Genomic DNA, 19,810 nt, shown 5'->3' with positions numbered 1-19,810 from the left:
TCGGGTACCCAAGTTAATTTGGGCCCCTTCTTGTTAGTAACTAAGGGATCTTACGCCTTCTCTACCCAAACATATTTGCCACTTGGCACGTCAAATTTTCTAATAAAGCATGTAGTACATGTGTGACTATGTCTATCACAATACAAACAAGTAGGCATGTTATTATTTGACTTCTTATGCATATGAACTACTAGATTTCTACATGGTCTTTTCTTAGGTTCAGGTTTATATCCAATTCCAGATCGGTTACCAACGTTTCTTGTATTAGAAAGCGATGTGTTAAGGTTTTCTTGACTATATGTGAGCTTTGAAAGTTTTTGTTTGAAAACAAAAGTTTTAGCATTTAAATTCTCACAAGTATCTCATATAGTGGGTTGACATAATTTAGAAGTAGAGCAATCACATGAAGCACATGCATAGATAAGATCAAGAGTTTCATTTTCAAGTTTAAGCTCATCTAATTCCTTTTGTATTTCAATTATTTTCCTTTCATGCAAGGAGATAACTCTTTTTCTATCTATATTTACTTGAACAATTTTCTTCAATTCCTCATGCATTTCGACATAAGCTGCATATAATTCCTCATGCATTTCCACAAACCGTTTTTTTCAGTTACCCATTTAAAACAGAAAACAAACACATTAATCGATTAAGACTCCACGTTAATTGATTAACCAACATATTTTAATACATGATTAAATGATAAACTACTTATAAGTTATGCTTGACACCTATACATGTTTTTGCAATTATGTTATGCCTAATATGTACATATAACATGTATGATTAATGCATGAGCACATAATAAACTAGATGATATGCCTCATGAATATGATATGACAATATTAATGGCTTGTGAGACTTGCATCTAGGTTTAGATAACCTAGACTCACTAACTAAGGCACACATCCCAGACTACTTAGAAATATAACTCTATTGATATAACCTAGTCTAGATATGACCCTTGAGTTCTAGGCATGTTGATTCTTGAGTCATCTTCAAGCTTTTACTAACTTCTTGTCTTCATCCAAAAATCAGCAAAACATTGCTAGTGCAATCCTTGACACTTTGCACTGTCAAAATGTTCTTTCAATTTCAGGATTTATTGGATGCAAAGAGCTTGGATTTCCCCTAGTCGTGCACTAAATGCAACATTAATAATCAGGCAGGGGTAGAAAGGGAAATGCATGTTGATTTCAATTGAAATACAAATACATTACATCAATAACATCCTAATATCATAGAAAACATCCACAAAAAGTCTAAAGACAAAGTTCAAAGCCTTACTAATTTAACTAAATAAAACAAACTCAAAACATCTTTAAAATTAAAATTTCAAAATAAATAGTATAAATGGTATTTTTTAGATTTTCAGAATGGGTTTTATAGACGTAAAATGCATATATAATTTGTCAAATTATGATTAACAGTTCAAAAGTTATGCCAAAAATAGAAAATTGGCAGAAAACTATTCATTACTTGTTTGTATCTCACAACTAATAGAAAGGTGAGTCACTGTGGTGCATCTATCATTCAATATATGATTAAATAAGTATGAAAACAAAGTTTCATGCACAAATTCTAACCACAACTATGTTAACCAACATACACATAATCAATCAACAAGCAAAATGGCTAAACAGGACAACACACAGTGAATAGAACAGACAGTTGTTGAAACCATGCAAAATGGTTATTCTAAGACACAACTCTAAACTAATAACTAAACTAAGAACATTTGATAAGAACTGATAATCCTCAGCAAGGTCACAAAATTTGATCGAAGTCGTACACTATGCAAATAATCTAACAATTAAAGTGTAGTACTAGGAAGTGACTCATAGGTCGCTTCCCAAGGATTATCTTTCAGGAGAAGAGTCAAATACCTTATACTCACACACATGGGGTTTTGTTATTGATGCAGAAACAATAAGTAAGTAGTGTAATAAAGCGACTAAATCCCTTTGGTTCATTCGTTCACAACTCAATCCTCGACTTTAAAAGATTAATTTCAGATTCTAACCATTATCTTCCTAATTTGCACAATTTCATAACTTAAGCTTTTAACTAAGCGAAATCAGCATAATCATGAAATATTAACAAACTCACACAAACTAAGCGTTCATGCACTAGAGAGTAAATCAACTAAACGAATATAAACTTATAAAACATGTTTCTAAATAATAGGATTAAACAAAACACTTTCAGAAATAGGATATAAGAAATCAATCATAAAGAAACCGAAAATTCATTAATATCAAAACCTCAAGAGTTGTGAAATATTCCCAAAGGAATTTAGTCCAGAAATTTAGCCATTCATGGCAATGAAAAAGCCAAAACCGAAATGGGGTAGAAGAGAAAAGGAAACCCTATCAAAGCTCAAAAGAGGGAAAACAAAATTCTTAAAGTGTAAAATAATGGAATGTAAAAGCGTGAGTGAATGGAATGAGGAATCTGAATTTAACCCCACTGAAATGCATAAAACGAAAATGATCTTAAAACAATTGAACCCAAAACTAAAAACAAATTTACAAATAAATACTCCTAAACTAAAAAAAATATAACATTTACATCAACACATGTCCTCCACTTCTGTAATGTGAAAATGCCCTTGGTGCCAAAAATATGGTATGAAAATAGTAACAAATTAATCTGGCCAAATAATCCCAAGTTAACTCATTTTAGGAATATTAGTCTAATAAAGTCTAAAACACTATACCATGTCAGACAATGTTAATTATGCACCAAGAATTATCAATCATGGTTAAGTAAGGTTATGAATAACATGTAATATATTGTTCATCAATAAGTCACTAGAGAGTCATTCGTCCATACATCTCCCATTCAATTACGCAATCTATTTTTCACAATTTTCATAGTTGAAAAAACTTTTTCTACATATATATTTCTAACTTCAAAAGAAGATAAACTAATGGGTAAGCAATGTATCTTCTACTTTCAATCCACTTATCTAAAAGAGTATTGATTACTTTTAAAGAAGTAAATCAATATTGTTATGTATATCAATGATGTAAGTCTCGAGTTGATTATCAAACATCAACAAATAAATTGAACAAAAATCATGTGGATAAAACTTCAAAAATTCAGTCAGCTTTTCCATATAAAAAATAGAGAAGAAATCGGCTAGACTCAACAAAAACATACAAAGAAACAATTGAGTATTTGTTTCAGTGAAACGATTATGAAGTTCTTTAACTTTCATATCTACAATATATGTACCACCTTCCCTATTATGTCTAAAAGGCTAGGTAGACAAGCGGAGGGAGTAAGGGTATATGAGTGGGAGTGAAAAAATTGGGAATTTTAGTTGGAGGATAATTTTAGGGGATTATAGTTAGAGGAAATTTAGGAGGGCTTAATAATTCTTATAATTTTTTTATATGGAGAGAATAACAATGATTCATATGTAAAGAATTAAACTAAGTGAAATATAAAGAACCTCTATAAAATGAACAAAAACATCCCCCATTAATCTTGTTAATTGATTATCTTAACTGATTTTATTTATCTAGGGATGGAAACATACTAGACTTTGCATTAAACATGTTAAGTGTATATAGCATATAACAATTTGTATATGTCATGTTTATTTGTTACAAAAGTTAAAGTATAGGTTTGACCTATTTAAAAGTAGTATGGTCATATAGCATATTTAAAAGTCTATTATGCTAAAAGATATTTAAATTTACTAACAAATCTATCTTTAAATAAGCTAAACTAATATTAACAATTAAATTATAAATTTTTATATTGAAATTTCATACATAATAACTTTATTTATATAAAAATAGTATAGTAAAAATATTAAAATATATAGGTCGTTTATTAGGTTTAATAAGCCTTTTTAGATGACCTAAAATATGGTTAGTTAAAATAAATAAGTATTATTAAGTATGAACATGATGCATTGGCAAAAATGTATGATATAGTCTATTATAGACCAAATAATAGGTCTTTAGTAAATGGTGTGACATGTTTCTAACTCATCTTATATATAAAGTGAGTTTATATATACTGTAATTTTCAAACTCTTCTAATTTTGTAGATATCGTTCTATTATGGCCTTCTTAAGATTAACACAAAATAAAAGAAGGATGGTGCATTCTTTTTCCTTTTTCTTTATCTCATTTTAACTTTGTCATCCATGAATCCCATTTTTCTACTTGTTCTTTTAGTGAACAAGTTTAGTCGGATTGGAGGTTTGGGTAGTGCTTCCCTGGTATTCGGGCTGGAGCTCTTCAAGAATTTGGATGGAGTTAACTTGGACTCACCCGTAGAGGTACCTGAAAAGATTCTCCAACGATCAAGTTAGTAACACTATAATGGTAATGTTTGGGAGCAATAAATGAGATATGGGAAGTAAGTAGAGAATAATAATGACAAGTGATAATGGAATTCAATGTGTGTTACTTCATGATGGGGGAGACCCATATTTATAGTAGTTGAAGTGGCTCGGGAGAATACTGTTGACATGACCAAACATCCTGACCTATCGGGGGCTGCTTTTCTCATACTAGATGGCTTTGGCAGGATCGTACTCTATACATAGTTGACTTGTAGCTTGTGGCAGGCCTGGGAGCCGTATTATACTATATTCTTGTCCTGTGGCAGAAAGGTAGGGATGGCTGTAAGGTGGCATGTCAGACGGGGAATGATCCTAGACCCGACCTGGAATATCTGGTCATGAAGGGGTTGGCTTCCGGACAAGCTCCTTAACCGATCGTACTCGACCTTTCTGGTCGTGTGTGCGACTACCTTTGAATAATTAGGATGCCCGGAAAATAGGATGAAACAGTTGCCCCAAGTCTAGTAGTATGGCCGGAAGGCAAGCATGCTGGTAGATTATGGGTGCATCAGTAGGGTGTCATTAACCTTCTGATTTGTCCAACATGTGGATGGCCATCAATAATGCTTTTCGGTTCATTTCCTGTCGTTTTTCTTCTTGGTTCCTAGGTCGGTGTTGGGTCATCCTTGAGTGTCTTTTGAATGGGTAAGATGTGTTTTGAGTTGGGGCGTGAGGTGTGGCCTTGGCCCAACTTTGCTTATAAATAGGGGGGATCCCTCTTCATTTTCTTCACTTTGCTTACTGAATCCTTTACTAAAAACATTACTCTGTTGTTGATCAACCTCGTCTGTTCTTTCAACTCTTTCCAAACTTCTTTCTGGAGATTGACTCACTTGGAGAGGGATGAGCGATCTAACACTCCTGGCCCCGGTGGCCCATTGGAGCTAGAGGCTGATAGGGAAAAAGGTCATAAGGATGGACCAAACAACTTTTTTGGGGAAGCGGCATCCGATCATAGAAAGGGAATCCAGTTCGGAATCTGATGCTTCTTCTGGTAACAAGTTGCGAATATCATACTTGGGAAGAGCGGATAGGTTTCCGATCCTTGAGGGTCTGGATGGCCCCGACTCCCGATTCTGGTGGGTTGACTGGGAAATGTTAGGTACTGCCAGTTATTTTCCTGAGAAAGTGATGCCCAACTTTGTCGTGTTGGCACGTGCGTCGAACTGTACCCAACTACACCCTCCATCTTCTAAAGAACAGGTCTTCCAAGATCTTTATGTGAATCACAGGGCCAAGTATAGTTTCTTTATGTATGAATACTATACCCGGAAGATCGAGCTCAAAATACCTCTAGATGAGTGGTATGTGGATGTGCTTAATCATTTGGGGGTTGCCCCGTCTTAGCTACATCCGAATGCTTAGAAAATATTTCAGGCATTCAAGCTTTTTTACAAGGTGATGAGGTTTCCTTGCACTATTCGCATGTTCTTCTTGATGTTCTAGGTAACCCATAGCACCAACCCGGATGAGAGAAGATCAAAAGCCATGGGTGGACTTGCCTTCATTTGAAGAAACAGCACGCCTTGCTCCACCCCTTCGACTCTTCTGCCAAAATCTAGAATGTGGGGTTATACTTTGGGGAGCAACTCAATATTGAGCTTATGGATCCTGGGGAGAGCGTCGTTTTTAGTTCTCCTATATTGCAGCCTCCATCAAACGTCGGCCAAAAGGTTCAGTTATGCCTTTGAGAGCCTCAAGGGTGTGGAGATTGAGGCGGCCCGAATAATGTTGGGATAGGTTGACAATGGCTCGATGCTAACCTATTCAGACTTTTCCAATGGCGACCATTTTTTGAATGTCGGATTGGTAGGTATTTCGTTGTCTATTGGCAATTTATAAGTTTTTGGTTGTGTACTTATCCTCTTCTCTTTTTTGAAACTACTATGGTCGGCCGTCTAGAGAAGAATCGACTATTGATAAAAATAATATTGCAATCAGGGTCGGTGAAATGACTCGAACAAGCTCACCCCTTCCATCCTCTAGTCAATCTGAGGGAGCTCAACTCCTCCGATTCACCGAGTAGTAGATCTTCCACCTCCTCTTCCGACCAACCTGCGTGGGTTGGTCCAAGCAGTTGTAGTCGTTCCTACTGTCCAAGTCACGGTTGTTTCTGCGTCGGAACCTCTGACCGAGCAGGAGGTGGCTATAGAGCCCAACATTATCATCCCCCCTCGTGCTATCCGCCACACTATGGGGACAGTGAAGGCCCCAAGTATGGAGGGTCTGCCTCTTGTGGGATAATTTGTTCCGCAAGCGATCGAGATCAACCTGGTGACTAAGGAGGTGAAGGTTGTCTTTGGTGCATCATCTTTCCTAGACATGATGAGACAGGTCTGAGCAACCTCGATCATGGTTGCATCAATCACCAAGTACTTGGGGGGGGGCGAGGCCCTATAGGCTATCCGGGATTGTCATTCTATGGAGTTGCACAAGGTGGAGGCCCATGCGGCAGAAGTGAAAGGGCTGGAGGCCTAGATAATGGCCTCTAGCTAAGAGTTGTCTTGGATGACCCACCAGTATGAGGAAGCATGTCGAGTCGTCGTGACTTCCCAACGGGAATCGGTCAACTCTCAGAATGAGATGGTCAGCTTGATGGTGCATTATGAGGAGGCCAAGGGTGAGATCCGTTAGCTTAATGATAAGTTGACGTTTTTGGTTGAGTAGGGGAATGCGGCCCAAGACTCCCACAACCAAGCCCGAGAGGAGATTGCCTACTTGACTGAAGAGGTGGCTGCCCTCAGGTTGGAGAGGGATGGACTAGCGGTGGAGCGAGATTTTATTTCCAGCTTGACAGTGGAGTCGGTGTACCTTGCATAAGACAACACCTTTGCCATATCATTCTGAAGTACTTGGGTGAGGATTGGTCTTGGACATACATCAATGTGTATGTCCAAGATGAAGAATTGCTTTTGGAGCAGGATGGCTCTATTGTGGAGTTGCTGGTCCTAGGAAGGGGGTAGGCATGAGTGTCATGTAATAGTTTGTAGGATTTTCTCTACTTTATCTGTATTTTCCTTATTATCAATGAATTTTATGTTCCATGTTTGGTTTACCTTCTTTTACTTACTACATTGTGAGAATTCAATTATTGTTGGTAAGGTACTATTGACCTAAAATGACCTCATTAACACACATGTTTCAATTAATTTGGTCGCAAAAGCGAAATTGGTCAGTCTTTCTAATTTGAATAACAATAAAAAACCAAAGATATGATGGCAAAATAAAACCCTTTTAATCATCGCCTGACTTAGCAAGTTGAGTGCTTTTTTTTGGTCAAAATCGGTCGTGTGCTCCCTATTGCTTTTAAAAAGGGGTTAACCCATCAGTTGGATAAAATGAACTTGACTAGAGGTATTAATACCACAAGTAATTGAATCCTTGAGTAAAGTAGTCTTGGTCGGGGTAACCCGAAAAAGTTGAATGCAAACACCTCGTAGATATAATAAAACAAGCTCAACTTGGAGAAGTAATAACATTGATCTAAATCTGGGAAAAAAGTAATAGAAATAGTTGTTTCTAAGTACAAGATGATGTCAATTTGGAGGGGTTGATGATAGATAAAATTGAACTTGGAGGTAGTGATGTTTTCCGTGTTAAATTTGAGTATGAACAAGTTGAATGGACTGAACGTGGATCTAGTCAAGGGGAACAAAGTCCACACCTCAGGTGATTACTCACTCGCTGTCGAAGGGGGACATGGTCCTCATCCCGAGGGGTATTATTTTTGAGTTGTTGACTAGTGGGGACATAGTCTGCTCCTTAGGATGAGTAGGTGATCATTATCAAATAGGGACATGGTTTGTGCTTTGAGGGGTATTATTGTTGAGTCGTTGACCAAGGGGGGCATGGTCCACTCCTTGGAATGATTAGTTGACCGCCATCGAAGGGAGACATGGTTCGCGCCTTGAGGGGTGTTAATGTTGAGTTGTCGACTAGGGGACATGGTCTGCACCTTGAGATGATTAGGTGACCGCCGTCGAAGGGGGCCATGGTCCCCGCCTTGAGGGGTATTATTGTTAAGTTGGTTACTTCGATAACACGTGAAATCAACAATATCTCATTACCCTATATTTGTTGTGTGTTATAGTGGTTGTCTAACCACGAGTGGGTCGAAATTACACATGGATGAATAATAAGGAAAACTACTTTGGGGGTCTTGATGCTTGGGCTAACGTCACAAGTGTGCCACTACTACAAGCCTTCAATTTGGGCGGGTGAGGGGAGCTTGGATGAAGGAGCCAGATGATCTGTCGACTGTCGAAAAAGGTGCATATCCCAAGAGCTTCTCCCCTGTAGTCAGATTGTCCATAGCCATTGTGTGCGCTCCCTTTCTTCTTTTTGTTGCAGGTTGGTCTCCAATTGCCGTCGAGAAACTGCAAAGGCTCATTTGATAACAACACTGAGCAAAATGTTGGCTTCCACGAATGGTGCAAACCTAGAGGTTGGGAGAGAGAACTTTCATATACAAATGTGGGGTAGAAACTAGAGCCTTGAGAGTGGCAGTTTATGACCAAGAACTTGGCCTAGATCGTTGACGGTCAACCATACATCTATGTATCCTCGCGGAGTTATGCCTTGCCCAGCGAAACCGACCAACTGCCCATCATATGATAGTAGGTCACGGTCGCTCAGCTTCATCTTCTTAAATAAGTCTTGGAACATGATATCAGCATAACTCCCCTGGTCCATGAAGAGTCTGTTAACCTTCTTTTTATTCAACTTTGTAGTGTTTACTAGGGGATCATCATGTTCTCGGACAACACCCTCGTAATCATGATCGTCGAAGGAGATGGGGGCATCTCTATTGATTTGAGAATTCTTGGCCATTACCTGCATCACTTCCCTTACATATTGATTTTGAGCAGACCTTCAATTTCTTCCCGTGACAAACCCTTCGGAGATAGTGTTTACTTGCCTTTGGTTTTCCGGTCGATATTTGTCTTCTCGTTCCCAGCTTGGCGGTTGTCCTTGTTGGTATTTTGTAGGGGAGTGTCTCCTTGGAGGGTTGAGTCGTCGTGTCAGGGGAGATTGCCTTTGTTGTGCTATTCTTCCAATAAATCATTGCATGTGGCCGACTTGTATGAGGTCTTCAATTGTGTCTTGTAATTGGGTGCAATCATCGGTCAGGTGGCCAAATGTGCTATGGTATTCATAGTACTTTGTTCGATCTTGAGGCCCCACTTTGGTGTTTGGATTAGGCTTGGGAAGCTGAACCAAGTGGGTGGCCAAGACTTCTTGTAAAATTCTGGAGCGGTTGGCGTTTAGAGGGGTGTAAGTTGTGTATTTGGGTTTGTGGGATATCCTTGAGGGTCATCTCTGGGGTGGTCAGGGAACTTTGGTCGTTTGGTTTCTCGTGAGGGGTTGTGTGTATGGTGCTCGTCGAGTGACCGAACGATGTGGGTTTCTTCCAAGTTGATAAATTGATGGGCCTTGGATCAGAGGTCTTCCATAGTGAGATCGATATATTTGGCTAGCTCTGTTTTGAAAAGGTCATCTTGGAGACCCATGACTAACACATGGACAACCACCTCTAGACTTAAAGTTCGAACCTTCATGGCTTCAGCATTGAATCTGTCTAATTATTTATGTATACATTCGTGCGAACCTTGCTGAATCCCGGACAAGGTGTAGGACAACCTTGGCTGTTCTTTGCTGGTTGTGAAGAGGATGTTGAATTGGTTGGCCAAGGTGGACCATTGATCGATGCTGTTGGGGCCCAGCCGAATGAACCACTAGAGAGCGGTGCGCTTTAAAGTTAGTGGCAAGGCTCCACACGTTATAGGATTAGTTGCACCATGGAAAAGCATAGATGCCTTGAAAGCGTCGAGGTGATCTTGAGGATCAGAAGTCTCGTCATACTGGTCGATGTTTGCTGGTCGGGCCAAATGTTTTGGTAGGGGTAAGACATAATATAGTCGGTGAAGGGTTGCTTGGCCCCACAAATGTTATGGTCGGAGAGGTGAGAGTTGTTTGTGGTTTTTGTGTGCATAGGTGGGTTGTGGATTGGGTATGATTCATCAGCCGATTCAATGATACGTACTTGGGTGACCGGTCGTGAGGGTCGATAACTGGATATTTTTATCCTACCTTTCCATGATTTACAAGAGTTGCTGCATGGTGGACGGAAGTTGTTCTTGAGCAATTTGGTGGTTGTGGCTGGCTTGTTCAGACGGTTGCACTCGGGATGGTGGATTGATGAAAGGTGTATGATGGTTGGGAGGCATGTTGGTGGATGATGGTTCGATGTGGCTGGTAAGGTTTGCTTGATTTCTGGTGGTCACCATGGTGTAGGTAAGCCACAAACGACACCAATGTTCTGGACCCGACCTGGTATATCCTATCATGAAGGGGTTGACTTCCGGACAAGCTATTTGATTGGTCGTACTCGGTTTTGCTTGGTCTAGTGTACGACTGCCTTTGAATAGTTAGGACGCTTGGATTGTGAGAATGGAACAGTACCTTTAGTTAGTCTATTGGGTTTGTGGTTTTCTTTATATTAATTTTCCATATTATGGAGAAGATCCTAGTTGTTGTTATTAATATCATGTAGGTTATCAATTAAATCGTATACTAATAAACATATACATAAAATATATTATACTAATATCAATATTAAAAAACTAATAATGAATACAAAAATATTTTTATTTACATGACAAAACAAAATATATAATCAGGTGGTAAATTACATTTTAGAGTTAGAAACATGGTGGTGTTATATTTCATCTCAACCATAATGTTTGATCGGCTACATGATTGCTTAGATGATTTCATTTCCCCTAATGTTTCCTAAATCGGTTCGGATCCTCTTAAATAATGGAAAGTTGAATACTAGATTCAGATTATGACACATGATAGTAAAAATTGTACGGGTCTAAATTTTTATTTTTTAATTAAATAAGCTAACAAACTTATAAATGTTTTTCTCATAAATCCATTTAAGTCATATTTTAAATTATCCGAACTTAATGAATGGAATTCAATCCATCCATGATTTCACTTTCATGAATTTTTTAGTATTATCAAAGATATTTATTCACCTTCTGGGTAAGCAACTAATCCCTTTTAGGGTTCATGACTGTCTCTTTAACAAGTGTCGTTCTCATGAATCAACTCTTGATATTTTGGTCTTTTTAGGATTTAGCGGTCCTAGATTTTGATGAATATGCATTACATTTGATTTTTTTTAATTAAAACTAAAAATGATTTTAAAGAAAATCATTCTTTTAAAAATCATTATTTTAATAAACTTTTTTTAAAACAAGCAATTTCAAAAATCATTTTACTTTTTTTTGAATTGATATTTAAAACTTATAAAAAAATTATAATATTCAATAAACATGAGACGTATAAGGTGAATAAAATTCAAATCAATCCAATATAAAAATATATATTAAATTATATTTATTTAAATTTATTAATTCTGATGAATTTAATTTTTTTAAATTATGATCGATTGTGAATTTGTTTTTGCCAATAAAATGTATTTTTCCCTTTGCAATTGCTAACTTATGCTACTGTCATGCAAAACTTTCTTCAAACCTATACGCTCTGACAATATATTTACTCATTGTACAGTAACTTAATACCTATTCCTCAATTATGAGAGGAGAGAACGCCACCTATTCCACACTGTCATCCATCGCCGAACACAGACAAAACTATCTCATTTTCAATATCCCATGTTCCCACTTTATCTACTCTTTATTATACTATAATAATGCATTCATTGAACATAGCACCTTAACGATAATCATAACATGCATTATTATTTTTATATTGAGGATGTATGGATCAAATTTAATCATTATGGATTATTATATATATTTAATATTGTTGAGTTTATTGAAGTGTAAAGTCATTCCTCAAATATATGAGATGAACATGAGTTTATAAATAGAAAATACTAATTGAGTTAATATCTTTTAAGTTTTTGTTCAAGATATAATATCACTTATGCCTTATTCTTCTGGTACCTTATTAACAATGAAAGTGTGATGTAGTTGGAAGCTACAGATTGATCCAACAAATACATATGAAAAGTTTGATTATGACCACCATTATCGGCGTCATTACACATAAAATAATGCAAAAAAGGTAAACATAGACACATGGGTGCTTAAGACGTTCTTCTTTACTATAACAAAAAATGATGCCACCCCACTTGCATTATTTTCATAATACTTTCATTGACTAGTTGACTTTCCTTAACCTTCAATTATTACCAAGAAATAGCATTGTTTTTGTTGTTGTTGTGAAGCAAGGAAACGTGTCTTTAGACAACTACTTTGGCACTTTAAATAGGAACAGCATAACAAAGGGTCATAAATTCATAACAATATTGATAACAGTTAGTGGTGGTGAAGAAGAAGAAGAAGGAGAAGAGAAGAAAGTAATTGGAAGGAAGAAGAATATGGAGAGTGTACTCAAGGGTGTGAGAGGTGGTGAGTGTGTGCTTGACCTCAGTCCAAGATCCACCGTTGGTGGTGGTGTTGAGGATATCTACGGTGAAGATTGTGCCACCGAGGACCAGCTTATAACCCCTTGGACTTTCTCTGTTGCAAGGTCACTCTCTCATTTCTTCACTTGCATGTTAAACTTAATTCTCTATTTAGTTCTTTTAGAGTATTAGTGATCTTTCTGACAATTGAGTTCAACATAAATTTTTTTACATGGCATGAAATTCTTGGATTTTTAGTTGGTGAAGTGTTATATATGTTTTTCTTCTAATACATACTGATCAGAAAAATATGATTTGAGGAATTAATTTGGACAACTATATAGTGAATTTTATATTAAAGATGATGCTTGGGTTTTTAGTGATCTTTCTAACAATTGAGTTCATCTTGTTATATTTTTTTCTTATGGAATGAAATTTTTTGGAGTTTATTATGTTGCTCTATTGATTTTGAAAAATTGATTTAGACAACTCGTCAACTTGATCAGATGTTTTAAATTGTGGTTGTCTTTGATTGTGTTTATTGTGATTGTTGCAACGTGGATTGTGGCCATGATAATTGTAGTGTGATTTGAAAATATTTTTTGAATTTGATGCAACTTAATAAGTTTGAAAAATACTTTAAAATTTTGATTTGGCAAGGGTATCCAGTCACATTTTTAGTAATTTATTCATACTTTATAAAACATATAATAAAGGCAGCAGTGGTGCTAGAAGTTGTTCAAATGGGTTATGCAAATAATATTACTCATTGAGTTTCTGCAAGATTTTGTGCTGCAGTGGCTGCTCTTTGCTAAGGGATCCACAGTACAACAAAGGACTTGCTTTCACTGAGAAAGAGAGGGATGCACACTATTTGCGTGGCCTCCTGCCTCCCACAGTTAGCTCCCAAGAACTCCAGGTTTTGCATTTTACTAATAATCATTGAGTATGCCTTCTTTCTTTTCTCTTTGGTTCTCATCATTTCTTCTTAATATCCGTAGGAGAAGAAACTGATGAACAGCATCCGACAATATGAGGTTCCCTTGCAGAAGTATGTAGCTATGATGGACCTACAGGCATGCATCTCTACTCATTTTAGTTACATTAAACAACATCATATGTTTGTTCTTGTTCTTGATGTTAATACTTATTACGCTTGTTTAGGGTGAGGATCTCTCCATTACTAGAGACGGAAGTACCTCAAAATCAAAAGAAAAAAAAAATAATGTTATGTGACATTTTTATCCCTTAAATATAATTATATGACACTTCTATCTCTAGAATTAAGTACAAAACTAATAACTTTCCTCTCTAGTAGTGGAGAGGAATCTGATTCGGTTGTCTGCTGTCTCCTATAATCTGTGATGCCTGGAAGTAATATACCGTAGCACAAACATGATATAATACTATTTCTTTGTTTCATTGTCTCTTCCCTCCTCTCGGTGAATGATGGTGTTTTGATCTCTTTTGTTATTGATCTTCACCAGAAAGGAATAAATGATGCCCTTGATTTTATAAAGAGAACATGAAAAATATATTCAACCTGTGAAAATTGGCATAGCCTCTTGTAGGAAATGAGGATATGATAATTGAGAAATAACGCATCATGTTGTTATGGTCTACAGGAGAGGAATGAGAGGTTGTTTTACAAACTTCTCATTGATAATGTTGAAGAGTTGCTCCCAGTTGTATATACTCCTACTGTTGGTGAGGCTTGCCAGAAATATGGGAGCATCTTCCGACGTCCTCAGGGTCTTTACATTAGCTTGAAAGAGAAGTATGTATTTCATTTCTCCGGTATTTGTATGCAATTTTAGTTTACATTTGATGCATTGGTTATATAGCACTTGGCCTTTTGCAGGGGGAAGATCCTTGAGGTTTTGAAAAACTGGCCTGAGAGGAGTGTTCAAGTTATTGTTGTAACAGATGGTGAGAGGATTTTGGGGCTTGGGGATCTTGGAACTCAGGTATTTCAACAGGGGAATCAAACTCCTTGTTTATAATCAATATGTAGACGTGTTAAAAATAGAATTAGCCTTCACATAATGAATAATGTTGTATGTGCTTCAGGGGATGGGAATTCCTGTTGGCAAATTGGCTTTGTACACAGCACTCGGAGGAGTTCGTCCTTCGTCTGTAAGTATTTTCCATCTATTGTTTCATATAATTTTACCATTATGTGTCTAATATTATGTTTTCTTTTTTGGTGGTTAGTGTTTACCTGTTACCATTGATGTGGGTACAAATAATGAGAAATTACTGAATGATGAGTTTTACATTGGGCTTAAACAAAAGAGGGCAACCGGCAAGGTCCGTGTAACATATATGCCTTGCTCAAAAAATTTCATTATTTTATCATAATTTACTATCTGCATTAATTTAAATTGTGTTGACCAAATGCAACTTCAATGGTTTCTTATTAGGAATATTATGATCTTCTGCATGAGTTCATGTCCGCGGTGAAACAAAACTATGGAGAAAAAGTTCTTGTACAGGTTGTTACAAATTTCATGCATGGTTTACGAGGTTTCTGAATCTCTATCTATGTTCATTTATTCAATTTTAGTGTCTGATTATTTCAAATCAATTCTTCAGTTTGAAGATTTTGCAAATCACAACGCTTTTGAGCTGCTCGCAAAATATGGTACAACCCATCTTGTCTTCAATGATGATATACAGGTAATATATCGGCTCGCACAAAAGATGGCATCTTTTGGTTGAAGATTGTTATGTTCTAATTATTTATGTCTTCTTATATTAGGGAACAGCATCTGTTGTTCTAGCTGGAGTTGTAGCAGCCTTGAAGCTCATTGGTGGTACCTTGCCTGATCACAAATTCCTCTTCCTTGGTGCTGGAGAAGTAAGTCATATCTGTCTCCCTCGAAAAAATAACCTTTTTCCGTGATCTTAAATTATTATTCTTCATTTTAGTATTTCATATTTGCTAGTAACGCACACACATACATCACCTATATTTGCGAACTTAACATTTTCTATCATGCTTTCAGGCAGGAACTGGTATAGCAGAGCTAATAGCCCTGGAGATGTCAAAGCAGGTGAATAAGTTATTTATTGTTTACATATTAGAGATTGGTTCTTTAGTTGCACTTTTAAGCTACAATTGGTGATTATATTTATTTACTTCTGTTGTTTCTGCTGTAGACTAAAGCGCCTCTAGAAGAGAGTCGCAAGAGGATATACCTTGTAGACTCAAAGGTAGTAGAAAGCGTTAAAAGTTTCCATGGAAAATTACTCTTTTCGGATTCATTTATTTTCAACAATTTTTTTACCTTTGATTCAATTTTTCTAAATTATTCGTTTGTTCTCTTTCAGGGTTTAATTGTTAGTTCAAGGAAGAATTCGCTTCAACACTTCAAGAAACCCTGGGCTCATGATCATGAGCCTGTTGGCACTCTCTTAGAAGCTGTTAAGGTGTCAAAATATATCTGTTTATGACTTGAAATTGGTTATCTTTTGATGTGCCTTCATTCTTAATTAGCTTACATTTTTCAGATAATCAAGCCTACAGTTTTGGTTGGAACATCCGGAGTTGGAAAAACATTCACAAAGGAAGTGATTGAAGCTATGGCTTTAAACAATAAAGTAAAATCTTACATCATTCTCTCTTGTTGCACAACTATTTGTGTCTTTAGATATATGATTTCTAATAGTAACTGTATCTCTGTCATGTCTGGCCTGCAGATACCTCTCATTCTGGCTCTCTCCAATCCGACCTCACAGTCTGAGTGTACAGCTGAGGAGGCTTACACGTGGAGTGAGGTAAAATAGTTATTAACCGCGTCCATGTCTTGACCTGGTTTAGAATTATTTGATGCAGAATATTCTTGAGTGACACTCATACACTTTTTGTAATTTTTTTCCTTGTTTTGCAAAAAAGGGTCGAGCAATTTTTGCTAGTGGGAGTCCATTTGATCCTGTTGAATACAATGGCAAAGTCTATTACTCTGGACAGGTTCTAAAATTTTATTCAGGTTCATGATTAGTTCTCTTTTAATTGGTTAAACAAGATACAAACATATCTAATTCTTCTCTTATCAATTCAGTCCAACAATGCTTACATTTTCCCGGGCTTTGGTTTGGGTATAATAATCTCAGGAGCAATCCGAGTACACGATGATATGCTTCTAGCAGCCTGTAAGTGAATACGACAAATCTAGCATGATACTTCTCACTATCTTGTTTATTCCAAACTTCTTTCATCATTAGATACAAGTAAATAACTGTATGCAATTATTTCAAAATTGTTGTATAAGTATTGAGTTGTGATTGGCAATGGTTAGAGCTAAACAATCAATGCTTTAAGATCTTGTAAAACTGATGAAGTACTGATCAATATTCTCATCACGTGTTATGCAGCCGAATCCTTGGCTAAACAAGTGACAGATGAACACTATGCAAAAGGATTAACTTACCCATCATTAACTGATATCAGAAAAATTTCAGCTAATATAGCTGCAAATGTTGCTGCCAAGGCATATGAACTAGGTGTGTGCAATTCTCTTAAACTCTCACTCCCTCATTCATAACCTTTAGTTTACCATGCATGCATTTCATTTGAAACTTAAACAATTGCTTCAAACTCTCATTGTAGGCTTGGCGACACGTCTTCCTCGTCCCGAGAATCTTGTTAAGTATGCTGAGAGTTGCATGTATTCTCCATTATACCGCAACTATAGGTGAATGGGGCAACTTATATGTGGAATCTGAGGCTTTTGGTTATAATAAAGATGCTTTTGGTGTATGGTGTGCTTTTATGTTATGTAAGAGTGATTGGTTTTATCTTTTATGCTTTGCATGCTTTCTGTTATGAAAGCTTCAATTTCATCTCATGTGGTTCTAGTTGCAGAGGTTATTAAAAGTTGCAAAAAAAAATGGTTTCAATAACCAATGGATGCAGTTATTTTGTCCACAAAGTGTATCACTCCATGTGCCATCAGTTATGATCAATCAGAGAAATATTTAATTATTAAATTTTTAACTTAAATATAGTTTTTCAATCAATCATAACAAGTGACGCATAAGTAGACACTTTTTGGGACATCATAATTATAATGATGCCAATAAGAATGCCTATTTTACCACTCTGCATTCTAGTGTAATGTTTATGTGTAATGTAATGTTTATGTTTATTTGTACTTTATAATAAATGATGATGCTTATGAGAAGGGCCATTTTCGATGAAAACTTGTTAAGGTGATATCTTACAACATCCACATTACAACATCCCTTGTACCTTGAATGTTATGGTTTCATGAATCTTTTCCTATTTTTTATTCTCTATTTTCATTTGTTCATTTTTGAAATTCTTAGAAAAATAGCATCCATTGAAGAAGAAAGGGAAAGAAATTCAATCGAAAAACAAGATAGAATGAATAAGAAGATGAACAAATACTTCTATATCTTTTATTGATCTTGAAACTATGGAATTACAAATCATGAAAAATAAAGCAAAGACCCAAAAACTATTTATAGCAAAAATCTAACTGATTTAACTAATAAATCCTAACTGATTTAACTAATAAATCCTAACTGATTTACTAAAAATAGAAAGGTTCCAACTACAACAACAAATACAACAAGACTTGATAATCTTATTGATTTATCAAACTGATTCCTTTCTCGACCATAAGTATAAGTCATGACAATATCATCTAGACCAATTCTGCCCATGAGAGTGGGCTTGTGAATGAATTGACTAAGAATGAAGGTGTTGGTTTTCCCCTCAATATAATTAGTGAAAACATGGCTTCTGCTCATGCCTTGATGCAACTCTGTTGTTTCGTTGCCTATTGAAGATCCTGCATTCATTGATTGAGCCTACACCATCATCTTGCCTTTACTACAACAGCTAGAATGGGAATTTTGTTTCCCTCTTACCGTACAATACACAAAAGCAATCAAACCATAAGAATGAAGTAAATTTAACAGCCCCCACAAGCTAGAATGTGTATATTACACAATCCAAGTTTGCTCACATTATTGGAAAAAATTCCAAGAGGTTGAGCTTTAGTGAAAATGTTAGTCACTTGCATATTGCTAGCAATAGGCATAAGATGAACAATTCCATTCAGAATATTTTCTCTTATAAAGTGACAATCTATTTCAATGTGTTTGGTCCTTTCATAAAAAATAGGATTGGCAGTCATGTGTAATGTTGATTGATTGTCACAATACAAGACAATGGGTCCATCATGATCAAGATGCAAGTCATCAAAAAGGTATATGAGCCATTGAGCTTCACAACCACTTAAAGCTAAAGCTCTATATTCTGCCTCAGCAGAAGATCTTGAGACAGTTTTATGTCTCTTACTCTTCCATGAGATTAAAGAATCTCCGAGGATAAAACAAAATCATGTTACAAATCTTCTTGTATCAAGACAAGCAGCCCAATCCGAATCACTAAAACCCTTCAAGGTGATATTGTTCTCTGAAGGGAAGAAAAGACCATTCCCTGAGCTACTTCTATATTTTCTGAATATGGTTTGCTTAATGTCATTGCCTAGAAACTAGTTGGTTGAGTTTATCTTCACTTAGTTGATTTACTCTCTCTAGTGCATGAATGCTTAGTTCGTGTGAATTTGTTAATCGTTTCATACTTTTACTGATTTCGCTTAGTTTGATGTTTAGGTTTTGGAACTTTGAATTGATTATCGCTTAGTTAATTGATTCTCAACAAATTCGGAAGTTAATGGTTGGAATCTGAAAATAATCTTTTAAAACCAAGGATTGAGTTGTGAACAAACAAACCACAGGGATTTAGCCGTTTTATTATATTGTTTAACTACTGTTTCTGAATTTGATTTATGTTCATATTATCCAACAACAAAACCCCCCTTGTATGTGGGTGAGTATAAGGTGTTTGATGCTTTGCTTGAAAGATAATCCTTGGGAAACAACCTAGGAGTCACTTCCTAGTACTGCAGTTTTAATGGTTATATTATTTATCGGGTACGACCTCGATCAAATTTGGCGCCGCTGCC

The 19,810-nt window shown here is 36.3% G+C and overlaps 1 protein-coding gene across 2 annotated transcripts; it reads left to right on the top strand.

The window, feature by feature from the left end:
- Window positions 12,572-17,693, top strand: LOC109331734 (NADP-dependent malic enzyme). Of its 2 annotated transcripts, XM_019566417.1 has the most exons (19): window positions 12,675-12,934; window positions 13,608-13,728; window positions 13,811-13,885; window positions 14,435-14,586; window positions 14,671-14,776; window positions 14,880-14,945; window positions 15,024-15,119; window positions 15,233-15,304; window positions 15,405-15,488; window positions 15,571-15,669; window positions 15,818-15,865; window positions 15,972-16,025; window positions 16,143-16,241; window positions 16,323-16,412; window positions 16,512-16,589; window positions 16,708-16,782; window positions 16,874-16,964; window positions 17,187-17,315; window positions 17,422-17,693. In XM_019566417.1, the coding sequence occupies exons 1-19, from the start codon at window positions 12,783-12,785 to the stop codon at window positions 17,508-17,510; spliced, it is 1,776 nt and encodes a 591-aa protein (XP_019421962.1). In that variant the 5' UTR covers window positions 12,675-12,782; the 3' UTR covers window positions 17,511-17,693. The 2 variants fall into 2 exon arrangements, with proteins under 2 accessions (XP_019421961.1, XP_019421962.1); XM_019566416.1 differs by having other exon boundaries at window positions 12,572-12,934; window positions 15,972-16,241.

The sequence above is a fragment of the Lupinus angustifolius genome, chromosome LG17 (genome assembly GCF_001865875.1).
Source record: "Lupinus angustifolius cultivar Tanjil chromosome LG17, LupAngTanjil_v1.0, whole genome shotgun sequence".
In the NCBI taxonomy this organism is placed as follows: Eukaryota; Viridiplantae; Streptophyta; class Magnoliopsida; order Fabales; family Fabaceae; genus Lupinus; species Lupinus angustifolius.
Note: the sequence above shows the minus strand (reverse complement) of the source record. Positions and strands in the feature narration are given on the sequence as shown.

Excerpts from the sequence above, each read along its gene's own strand:
- LOC109331734 (XM_019566416.1), top strand. The coding sequence starts at position 12,783 with ATGGAGAGTGTACTCAAGGGTGTGAGAGGTGGTGAGTGTGTGCTTGAC. Across the intron at positions 13,886-14,434 it reads TAGCTATGATGGACCTACAG|GAGAGGAATGAGAGGTTGTT; the intron begins GCATGCATCTCT and ends TATGGTCTACAG. Across the intron at positions 15,866-15,971 it reads CCCTGGAGATGTCAAAGCAG|ACTAAAGCGCCTCTAGAAGA; the intron begins GTGAATAAGTTA and ends TTTCTGCTGTAG.